General features: G+C 41.5%; 1 protein-coding gene across 2 annotated transcripts in view; it reads right to left on the bottom strand.

Annotated features, from left to right (window-relative positions):
• The window catches only part of LOC132914321 (octopamine receptor beta-3R-like), a 112,416-nt gene extending 103,442 nt beyond the window's left edge, over positions 1–8,974 (bottom strand). Inside the window, exons 1-2 of one of the 2 annotated variants that reach the window (XM_060973353.1) lie at positions 8,233–8,973; positions 3,595–3,832 (exon numbers count right to left, since the gene is read on the bottom strand). In XM_060973353.1, coding sequence (XP_060829336.1) covers positions 3,595–3,832; positions 8,233–8,877 — 883 coding nt within the window. In that variant the 5' untranslated portion in view covers positions 8,878–8,973. Of the gene's footprint in view, positions 1–3,594; positions 3,833–8,232 lie in introns of both variants that reach the window. The other variant, XM_060973354.1, reaches the window with a different exon arrangement.
• Between the last annotated feature and the right edge of the window lie 3,549 nt (positions 8,975–12,523).

Below are 12,523 nucleotides of genomic sequence, written 5' to 3' on the forward strand. Positions count from 1 at the left end.
TGCACTATAACGCGATAGAACTTTTACCGAACCGTTCCATCAAGCCCATTAAGCATTCCCGTTGTAATACGTATACGCCGTTATTCAACCAACTACCAAAACATATTCGAAATTATACATTTTCCGAGACGCGAACTTTTTAGAAATTTAAAGATGTATGAGATTTTTAATAAGCACTCGTTCGGTATTATGCAAATTAGCCTAATAACAAGAACATTCTAATTCATATAGTTGTAAAAGAAATATAAGAATCTTATGATTCTCCGTTTTCGTGTTGCTAAATAGTTATAAAATGATTATAAAATAATTTGGAAAATAATGTCGTCCTAACGGAAATTTAACGTTTTCCTCGATTATCGCCAATTCTCCTTGTAACCCGTTATATTACAAAATTATGAAGTTATTATTAAGTAAAATTACGGCCAAAAAAAACTGTACTTATTCGTATTTTTGATGGGGAAAAAAGAAATCTGTCCAACTACCGATGCACCGATCGATCCTTTTCGACATCTTTTTAAAATAAAGAAAAGGATGAATAAAAACTTGCATTTACGCCACTTTGAAAGAGATCACGTAAATATAAACGCGATGAATAGCGACAAAACCTTTCACGCGTAAAACGCAATAAAAACAAACTGCTGGAAAAACAAGCGGCAAAGTGCTAACGCCAAGGGATCATCTGCAGATCGATGAATTCGTCGTCGTAACAACTGATACACCATATATGTATACATGTATATATGTAAGAACGATTCGTCGACGTCGATCAGAATTTTTCGGTAGAAACAAAAAATAAAACTGTTTTAGAAATAAACCAACTTTTCGACGGTGACTTTTTACAGACTCGTTTGCGACGACCGCGCGCTTCAGTTTACGCTAATGCTTTTTTCGAGTGACCGACCTTTCGACACCCACCAACAACAGCCATGTTTGGACCAGTGAATAACACACATGCCTCATCGGCCGCGTTTACAGCGCTTTTCGACTCATTGTCAGCCAGAAACAAAACACCCGTTTCATCGTGCGCGAATACGATTCGCGCAATTTTGTTCCAGAGGACTTACGGTGCTTATTGTAGGAATGTGCACCGTATTATTATTATCATCGTCGATTATTTACGTAAATTTGTATATAGTCGAGACGTTTTCTCTACGATACCGAATCTTATAACCTACGAATTTAATTTTACCGAATTCTAATTAAACTGAATTTTATTTCAGTGTCGAGTACAAGTAAATTTGTGCAAATTTATATTTTTCTGACGATGATTAAAATTCGAATCTAAGTGGAACATTGTTTTACGTACCAGATATTACAACGGCAATTATACTATGGATATTTTATATATTCTTGCGTAGATATTAATTACGTGCAATGTGCGCGTCTTTGCACCTTCCGCTTTCCCACAGACTCTTTCTCAACTAGATACGAAATTTCAAGAATGTCTTTACCGCGTTTAAATATCTCATTTCTATAGGATCCTCGAAATCGACCGGTCTTTCCATTCGTCTATAATAGCCGGAAGCCGTACGAAGCCGATTGTCATCGTCCAGCGTATAAACGAAAATAGCGGAAAACCACGATTTTATTAGGAGACCGCAAAATCCCATTTAATCCCATTCAACCGTTTCGACCGCTTTCAATCGACGACCTTAATTGTATAAACCACAATGCCAGTCGATCAAAATGCGATTGCAAACTTCAACGTTTAGGTGTTTTTCATCGACCTCGAGAGCTCGCGCTCACCCCAAAAGTGGCATATCTCTGCTTTCGATCGATCCTGCTTCGTAACAATTTGCGCGTTACAAGTTGAAACGAAGAAGACCAAAGACGCTGGATTTCTGCGTTCTTTCCAGTCGATTGCCGCCAATTTCGGGCCGTTCGTAGTGCGGCGGATATCGTTATTTGCTTTTCTTTTCCTCGATAAATGACAAACGATTAATGATACGAAAAATGATACGAACGTTGTTCGTTCTTCGATAGTGTGATAAAATAAGGAAGAATTGAAAATAAGCAACTTGACACGTACAAAGATGGAGTAGGCCACTCTCGTAGTCACGTGTTAGCGTGTAAGTGGATACGGCATGGAAATAGTGAGAGAAGGCTGCTTAGAGGCCCTTCTGTCCTTGTCTAATCAGCCATGCACGACGCTCGCGCCGTTCGTTGATCCGTGTTGTCGTTCGAGACCTGTAACGGGTCGAAACGGACAAGGATTTACGACATTGCCGCCGAGCGGGCCCCAAGAGGGGTGTCTAGGCCCGACAAACTCTCCAACGGCCAACAGAGTCATAAATTATTCGATAAGAGAAGCAAACTTTACTCTTAACCTTCAGCCCCGTGTTGAGCGATCAACCGCGGGGCAGATGCGAAGAATCACTGGTCGATAGCTGTTCTCTTCCGCCTTACGAGAAGCAAGAATCGTGCTTTGGCCGCCGCGCACCACCGAAACGTTCGAACGATCATCCTCAAGAGCTGTTGTCTTAGATCCGACGTAAAACGAAGATCGCGATCCATCCGACGGACACGACAAAATCGCATACGCACGGTCAGCCATAGCGTACGGGCGTCTACCGTCTTACGAAGTTCAAGGGTCGTGGTCTGACCTTTATTATGTCCGAGATGACAAAGTACCTCGATAGTCACGCACTTTGCAATCTGTCTGTCCGATCTGCCACTCTTTTCCTCCGACAATCCGCTCACAGCCGCCAGTGTTTCGACGCGTACAATTACACTCGCGTAGTTACTCTACGATCGAGCCTTCTACTTTATTTACTCTACCTCGTTAGACGAGTGTACAAGGGGGACACTCATTCTATCTCCATGTCGCTTCTCCAATTTTTATCTATGTCACAGCTATGTCGATATTCGATGCATTGCTGGCGATTCTTCCCGACCGTGTCTTTGCATCGCCATTGCAAAACTTTGCAAGAACGGACGAAAGGAAGCAACGGACGAAATCCTCTTATCTGGTTTTAAGCTGTAATGCCGCGCGCAGAGTTATTGCGGCTCGTGCCAGAAATGGCGAACGTCGAAGAAAGAAAATCCAGTTTCCGGCTAACCGCGCCTTCCCCGATCCCCGTCTCATTTTATGTCGTGTCACGTCAGCGTTGTTCGGCAAATGGAAACCACGCTCTTTGAGAAACTCGTTCACGCACACACCACCGCAACGTTATGCCATAATTTTTGCGAAAATGTTTGGACCTCGCCTTTCTTAAATCCATTTTCAAGTTATTATACTATTGAATTATTTATTCTTTCGATTAATCGCTTTAGACGATCGTCGTACGAACCGCATATAATGGATTCGATATCGTGGTTTAATTTTTCTAATCGTTACGAAGGATCGGTTCGTTTAAAACGTTTTAACGCAGACTATGCCCAAAGAAACCTGTTATATATTTCGTACTATTTTCTAGGGAAACGTGAATGGTGAAAATGAAAGAACCGAAGAAACCATACGAAGCGAATGATTTCTCTGAGATAACAGGCAGATGTTTCGATTTTAGCCATGGAAACGGGAAGAGGAAGCGGAAGCGGAAGCGGAACTAACGTTACCTACGCTAAAACGTTATACGTGTAATAGTGCAAACTCACCGGTTTCGGCCGCCGCTTGAAGCAGCATCTGCTGATGATGGTGTTGTCTTGTCGAGGACCTGTGATGATGCACGCTGTTCAGCACGATGTTGCTGGACGTCCTGCTGAGCGCCTTTCTCTGTCTGACCGCCTCCTTGTAGATCTTACAGTACATCACTATCATCACCAAGCCAGGGATCCAAAAGGAGACGCACGAGCTGATCACAGCGTACGGCCGGTTCACCACGAACGAGCAGACCTGCAACGACGACACGGATACGCTGTATCGCCCGCTCTACGATCCCTTGCGATTTTACCCTGATCGATAAGCGATTTTGCCCTGGCCACGCCTGACAAACGATCGTTTCAAGGTGGAGAGCTGACCACGAATTAGGTTATCCGAGGCTCGACGAGGACGAGCGAACTTTAATCGCGTCTTTCGATAATACAACGAACGAAAGCTCGATTTTGTAAGGAGCGAAGCGGAAAGTGATACTACTCTTCTAACAAAATCGATTATTCGTTATATGCACTTTTCCCGATAAAATATGATTATCATAAATGAACGTAATTTACGAACAGGTTGCTCGATAACCGTTTACGCGATAAATCAGCGCGAAGAATACTCCTGGCTCTCGTTCCATTTCTCGCTGGTTCGGCTTAAGCGCTCTTTTATCGTTTATTAGGTCTTTTTGTTGTAAAAGTAACCAAGTTGCTCGCTTTATACGTTAACGATCGCACGAAAAAGATCAATCGATGATTTCGATACAGAGAAGCTACGTTTCTTAACGAATATTACACGTCATCGAACGATTCCACATAGATTCGGAACAAACATATAAAAGATGAAATACAGAGGTGCGATATGATAGTTGATTTTTTAATCGAAACAAGCGAAACTGGTAAGATTGCGAATCCGGTTAAACTTGCTAACCGAACGACGGAAATATCGTGGTTTGTTTTAAGCGAAACGACGTATGCCGTCACAGTTTTATGCATAGGTGGACTTTATACGGAAAAGCTGCAACGATTCGCGTGTTCTCGGCAGTGACTATTCCCTGGAGTCAGAACGTTTATGATTCCCGAGGCTTTCGCCTATGTCGCCTATGTCGCCTATGTAATCAACGCTAGAGCCTACAAGCTACAGCTTCCAGGTTGCAGCACCCGTGGGATGACGGGATTGACGAACAGGATAAATTACACGGTGGCATATTAACTCGTTATCTAGGAAAGACGAGTGAACTCGTTACCCGGCTTACCAATATCCTGAAGTTAGTTAGAACTCGAGGAGATAGAGTGAAACTTAAACGATGTAAGTGCTAGGGGCGAAGATTTTCCGATAGAAACGAGGGATGAATAATTTTCTGACAGTTTGTTGTAAAAAAATGTATTAGATTAGTTAAATTTATCGATTGATGCGACATGTTTTCAGCTTGCTGAACGGCAGTTGAACGAGAACAGCAGCTGCCACTGACAATCGTAGTTCTATCTTGCAACAGTCTTACAGGCTTATATAATATAACCAGTCGTAGAAAATTATATTTAGCGTAGAATTTCTATGTTTTTCGACAAAAGTATCGTTGTATTTTCGTTATAGTCACTTTCTCACTGAAACAATTGTTTTCTATTCTTTTAATACCAGTATCGTTTAGCGTTTCAACTTCTCGTTCGTCTTTATGGGAGACAGCTGGTTGTCGCGTATTATTTTATTCAAAGAGCTGCAATTTATCTTTCTCTTAACCGGCACGACAACTATTCTCAAGGCGACGTCTACTCCCAAAGTGCAACATTTTTCTTCGTACGCATTAGCTTGACCAAATTAGCCCGAAACAAGGAGAACATTTGGCTTTCGCGAAATTCAAACGAACAAGATACAGTTTGAATCGTACATTTTGAAACCAATTCGATTCCGCGTTTCGCAATATTTCAACAAACGTTTCTGTGTTTTCTTAATACTTTGAAACATGATTTAACAGCTAACAAAAGATCGGTAAAACACTTCTGTGCGAGTCATAGCGCGCGTTTTATACATACGCGTAAACGAATGTTTGCAATTTACGCTATGACGTGCGACGTGTATCAGAGAAGCAAAGAAACGTAAAATTTGCCTATTTGAAAGTAAGCTGGATCTTGGATCGGCTGAAAAATGTATCGCAACGCACGAAACATAATGGTGGAAGAAGACTATTCGATCGCTTAGTTTTGATCTTTAGCAAGAGCCGAAGCGACATTTTCGATTCAATTTTGCCTGACGATGGCAGTTTCCGTCGTGCATGACAGAATTTATGCTAAAACCTGCGGTATAACGAGATGAAACCTTTCCCCGCGCTTACGTAAACTTCATTTTGAAACAATGTATCGTATTATTCTTAAGTTGTATTAAAGTCGTGTAACAACGAAGCCAATCTCCGACTAATCGCGCTTCGAGTTAGCGTTAATTAAAGAAAATACGCTATTTTAATCTTTGAGTAGACGATTAACGAGATGGATCGTATTTGCGTTAACGTTATTAAATAACGTTGTTACTCGGGATTATGAATCGTTGCCGCTCGGAATAATTGCAACTGATTGAAAAATGAATTTTAATTATTTAAAAATTTGATTTTTCGCACAACGACTCGATGGTTTCATTTTGCTCGCACAATTTTAACATTATTAGCAGTTTCCGCTAATAGAGATGTTTATATGCAGGAAGGAAACTGAGGGATGCATAATTAAAGGATATATAATCGCACGATACAATTTCATTCGTAAATATTTATTTATTTGTTAAATAATCAATCGAATAGTTAAATAACTATCTGAAACTAAACTCCGATTCCGTGATTCTCCATGCACACTGACCTTCGAATTCCTGAATTAATTTTGATTACAAATTTCCAACTATTCGCTTCCTTAAATAATCGTGCATAGAGTTATCGAGCGATCATGCGCGATTCTCTCTGATCGAATCGAGATTTTAATAATTTTCTAAAGAACTTTGGAGATATTACTGTTTAAAGACGATAACGATAACAACGAATCCGGTATACGTATCGATTCTGTCATGTAATCAGAAATGTTTGAGAGTGCGTAGCATTGAAAAGTTTAGCGCTCCACGAAACCGGAAACTGCAATTTAATACTGGCGGTAGGAATTCTCCCGTCCAATTATACTACAACTGCAAATGGAGCATCGACTCCTCGATATCACGGTGGTTTATTTTTATTACAGCCGGCTGAAGATACTCTTAAATTGGATTTGTCCAGCCAGCCAGCCAGCCAGCCAGCCAGCCAGCCAGCGAAACAGGCATGGACACTCGACATTTTTATCACGAATACGGGAATCGTTGCATCAGATTAACGAACGATTCTATTTTTATAATGCAATTTCCATCCGCGAAGCGTTACTTTGCCCGAATAATCTCTACCTCGAACGCGATACGATCGTTTGAATAATAGCGAGTAGAGATTTCCATTTATAACGATCGCGTAAGAAAACGGTTACGCCTCGAGAAAATGAAAGATAACAAACGAGACATTCAGCCATACAAGAGTTTAAAAATGGAGCGATTCCTTTTTTCAACGACACGCACCCACACATTGAACGTAAGACATTGAATTGATCGATTGTTACGTAAGATATTTCTAGTTCTGTGCATTTCTTCCACCTACAGACTTTTCGTAAATGCAGGAAAATCTGCGATTTATTTGTTAATCACGACTGACAATCGTACATCGATCGTTCCGACTGTGATCTTAGATTCTAATCCAATGTTAGAAATTCCGTTAGATATAGCTGCTGACGATCTAGAAAGGAGGCATCGTTTTGGATAACCTGCGACCGATCGAAGAATATATGTACAATTCGTAAACTTGTTGGCAAAGCGACGAATAAACGAGCTGAGAGCAAACGACGATTGATCCCTCGTGGTGTAAATTCAATATTCTGGCATCGAATCGCCGCAACTTCTGAATTTACAATGGGCGTTCACGACGGTGTTCCCATGATGCATCGACCGCTATACATAACCAAATTAGCCAATCAAGGAAACAATAGTGCAAGTTACGTGGACCACGTCAAGGACGTGATTGGTCGATTTGACCGTAACATATGCGTATGCAAATTGGGGAAAAGCCTCTTGCGCAAATCCTCTTATCCCCGAGGAATTATAGTCGGTATTCACAATTTCGTATGGAGGTTAGAACGCTTATTAGACAGGTTACGGAATCTAGTTGTTAACCGAAAGATTCATCTTGCGTTATGCGAATGAACGATTGTCGTACAAAATGTATTAATTTCGCGTATTATCCTTATACAGAACTGTCGTTGTCGATGTTTCGCAAACTTATCAAGTTTATTGCGTGTTATATAAGTTTGTTGCGTCTAACGATTATTCGAGAGTTTGGAAAACACGAAAAATTTCCTAGTCGGATAATCTGATTTTTTTTTTTTCTTTCTTTCTTTTTTTTAATGAATATTTCGCTATTCGAATGGAGGAAGAAGAGTTGGGAGATATTTCTTCTCGAGCAAAGAAATAGATATATGCGTGAAGAAACGAAATATATCAATCATATTGAAATATATGAAAAAGGATAGAAAAATATGAGAATCCGAAAGAACGATGTTCATAGGATAGTAATGGAATAATCGAGGAATCGTTGAGAATATCGAGCTTACCTGCGGATTTTTCACCATATAATCCAAATGTTCCTGCGTGGTGTACCAACCCATGAATATCGGTATGAAGCTGATCAAAGCCGGTAAAATCCATGCACTACCCAGCATACATCCGACCGTCCCTTGTCTCATGATCACCGTATACTCGAGCGGGCTGACAATAGCGTAATATCTATCGACGCTGATGCAGCACAGGTGAAGTATCGAGGCCGTGGAGAAGTAAACGTCCAACGAGTTCCACACGTCGCACATGAACCGACCGAACAACCATTTGCCTCCGGACAATTCAGCCGAGGCGTTAAACGTCATCGCGCACATGGCCACCAAGAGGTCAGCCGCTGCCAAGCTCACCACGTAACAGTTTGTTACCACGCGCAATCTTCTGTGCCTTCTCACGCTGGCGATCACCAAAGCGTTACCTAGCACTGCCGTCGTGATGATGCTGCCCATAATGATACCCTTGATCACAACTACGAACACGTTCACGTTCTCGGGTAGATTTTCAACCGTTGGATTCTCCACAGGAACCGACGTCACGTTATTCGGCGCGGTGCTCGATGCAGCGCTGGTATTGCTGGAAGATGTCGGTGTCGGATCTACTCGGCTAGGTAAACTTGTCGTCACCGCTGCCATTACGTTCAACATGGTGGACCACGTGTCTGACGATCCCCGGCTACTTCACTCGGTCATGGCCGTGGAGAATGCCGCCTGCCCACGCGGATCATGCTCGCCTCTTATCCGAATTTAGCCTTACCCTGTTGCAATAGCCTGTAATCTGTCAACTTGGAACAGAGATAGATACCGTGTATTCCGTCGAGCTGTACGGCTGCTTTTGCTTTTGCTTTTGCTTCTGCTACCGTCGATTAACTGCCCCTGCCTTTTTCTACTTCGATCCGAAGCCGATGGATACATAGACAGTATAGAAGTATAGAAATATTCTGCGCTTCCGGCGAATCGATCAACGGTACGTGAATTTTGTCGGCTTTCTTTCTCTCCCGTTGGTTAAGCGTACAACACTCGTTTTACCATAGAGCGTTTAAGAGCGTCGATATCGATTTCGTTATTCGGGATACTCGTCGATGGATAGTAGACGTACCTTCTGGGCCCTCGGGTGAGATCTTCTTTGGGCAGCAGGTGTTTTTATACGATTACCAGTACGACAGAGGATCCTCCTCAATGGCTGTGTACTCGTGCCGATCGACCACGATCGTTGAAACCAGTCCATCGTTGACCAAAGTGTTTCCCAGCGTTCTTCGTTGCAAGATTTTCGTTCGAACGTCTACGTTTCCTCAACGAAGCGTCATTTTCTCGTCGAGTTCGACGTTTAATTTCACGACCATCACACGCGGTCCACTGTACAACATTAGAATTCGCGTTACACGGGTCGTGACAACTTGTCGAGTTAAACGACCAAGCTGGCTGGAACAAGGTTTTATCCTAATGCCGCTTGCTTCTGATTCGCAGCCTAGTTCCTGCAATTCAGAGATATACAATCGATAAATTACAATAGAACGATGAAAAGTTTCGGATAAAATTTTGAATAGGTTATACGAGGTTTCAGGCTACAAGTAACGCCATGTTTCAAACATTTCTTAATTACCATTAACGATATTCGATGGATATAAAGAAAATTATTTAAAAAATAAGAAATCTTACAAAGTTATTCTTATTTCTTTGCACAGATTGCCCATGTAAAATTATCTAAATGTCCTAATATCCTTAACAACTTCTTCTTTCGTTCGAAACCTTCTCGACTTGGTTCTCTTAATTTCTTAGTGGAATACTACTTTCGCTAAAAATACTACCGTTAAAAGCACATACACGAATCGTACGTGAACTGGCTTCACAGTTCTAATCGCAAACATCTCCTCCGCTACTAAATTTCATATTCTCGTATTAACGTTTCAGACGAAATAAAATTTCCAGTCGCAAAGGTTCCACTGTTATTTTCTTTCGATCGTTGTTGGCCTTCTCGAAATCAAAATCTAAGAAACAAATACTTGTTTTATTAATCGACATTTATTCGAATTAACAAAGAGGGTATACGTTTACGGTGAATTTGTAGAAAAGCTACTTTCTTATACATCATATATTGTATATAAATATTTCACGTTCTTCTCTATTTTATTAATAACGTTAATTGATTTTATAAACTGGAAGAAGCGAGTGATATTTCAGTATTTTCAATTTTTGATAAATTAATTTGACAAAGTAATACCTGGAGAAGGGAATTTCACAGAATTTTATCTAGATGGAAGGAAAGCAGGAAATATTATTCAATTTGGTCGAAATTGTCCAACAGCAAATGAATCACGTTTTATTTGATGACTTTTCTAAATAAAAAAAAAAAGAAAACCTACTTATTTTCTCGTTGTATCGAACGAAGAAAACAGACGCAAAATTGGAAACGAGTAACAATATCGATCGGTTACCTTGACTCTATGAAACTAAAGCGTGAAAATTTGTTCCGCGGACTTTTACATTTTTATAAAAAAAAAAAAAAAAAAAAAAAATGACGCTTTTAACGTAAATCCAACATGAAAAGTCATAATAGAAACGATTCACATTCAATTTCTATAAACCGATTTAATCGACGTATGTTTTTACGTTTTATCTATGGAAAATATCAGAAAAGTAACTAAATTCAAAAAATCTAATTTCAAAACACGATAATTCGATGAAACCTTTAATTTGATAGAACAAAGTAAATGCGCGTAAACGTCAAAATATGTTACCACGTGTACCTTAGACAGTACCGACGGTATCCGAACCCTTAGACAGTATACAGTTTCCAGAAGAATCAAGATATTCCCGAATGGATGAACGTTGACCCGCTGCCAAGGAAAATCTTTGTCGTTCTGACGTTTAATTTCTAACGATCCTAACGCCGTGTATGGTAAGACGAATCGTCCTATTTACGTCGAAACAAAGACGTACCGGTCTTTAAGAAAGCAATCCGAGGTATGAATCCCGAGTTGCACGGTGCAACAGCTGGCAACTCCGTGTAAACGACAAGTTCGCTGTTCGTGGACTCGCGGTTACAGATTGCATCGATGAGAAATCGCCCTATCTCGAGAACCTTGCTGCGAAACGGAGATTCGAGACTCGGCTATAGCCGAGGAAAAGTCGGTTTGATGCCTGGTCGAGCCGTAGCTTCTAGTTAAAAAGCGATTGCGCCAAGATGGAGCTATTTGCGAAGAAGATTACAAGAGGGCCGTCGGAATTACGTGACGCCCGGCGTGGCGATGAAATACTCTTCCTCGTCGCTATGGGACGAGGAGGCGCTTCGTTTCGCGTGTCAGCGGATATAACGAAAGAGAGAGGCGAATTCCGGGCTGCTGCCCTTTAATTACAAGCGACATGGCCACGGACCATCCATAGGCTCGTGTTAAGCCGGCAACCGGATCAACGTCGCGACAAGCAACAGTTAACGCCGAAGAATTACGTTGTACGAAAAGTTTTCGACGTCGAGAGAAATTCTTTCGTCGTGCGACGATCGGACACGTTGGATGGGTAGCGGAAATAGGTGTATCGCGACCAAGTTTCGTTAAACGCGGCTTGTTCGCGCAAAAATGTAAATATTAATTTCAATTACTTACCGAGTGGTCATTGTACTATAAGGATACATAAGAAGTAAAACTCGAGTATACAATATCGGTACTAGTTCGATCACCCAGCCAAGCAAATTACTGGCGCAAATGCATTTAAATATTCGATTATCGTTTGTTACGCGTTAATGATCACACGACATATGTAGAATACAAACATATCGATAGCTGCATATTTTGATACAGGTGGATCCGTGTATCGAAAACTACATAGATCGAGAGACCGATGTATACACGATCTGTACGATCTGTATCTACGCGCGATACGCGTGAAACAGCATGTAAAAGATTCCAACGGTCTTCGACAACGTTTAAAAGCCCGCTCGTCGACTCAAACTCGGTCAAACTTTTAATCGATGCGGTTATAAATCGTGGAAAATCCAATCCCGCGACCGTAGGATCACTGTCTGGCGGGTCGAGAGGGGTCGAAACGAACAGAGATGAAGCGTGGAAACTGAACGGAACGTGTCGCTCACACGACACGTGGACACGAGGACACGAGGGCACGAGGGCACGAGAAAAGAAACGAGACGAAATGTGTGCCGATCGATAAAAGTTATTCGCGATATGGAAGGGTTAGATCGTGGAACAATTTGCCCGATTTCACCGATTTCACCGATTTCACCGATGGCCACGTTCCACGATGGACAATGCCAGAACCCTCGTCTAGATTCGCGACCTTT

The sequence above is a fragment of the Bombus pascuorum genome, chromosome 14 (assembly GCF_905332965.1).
Source record: "Bombus pascuorum chromosome 14, iyBomPasc1.1, whole genome shotgun sequence".
In the NCBI taxonomy this organism is placed as follows: domain Eukaryota; kingdom Metazoa; phylum Arthropoda; class Insecta; order Hymenoptera; family Apidae; genus Bombus; species Bombus pascuorum.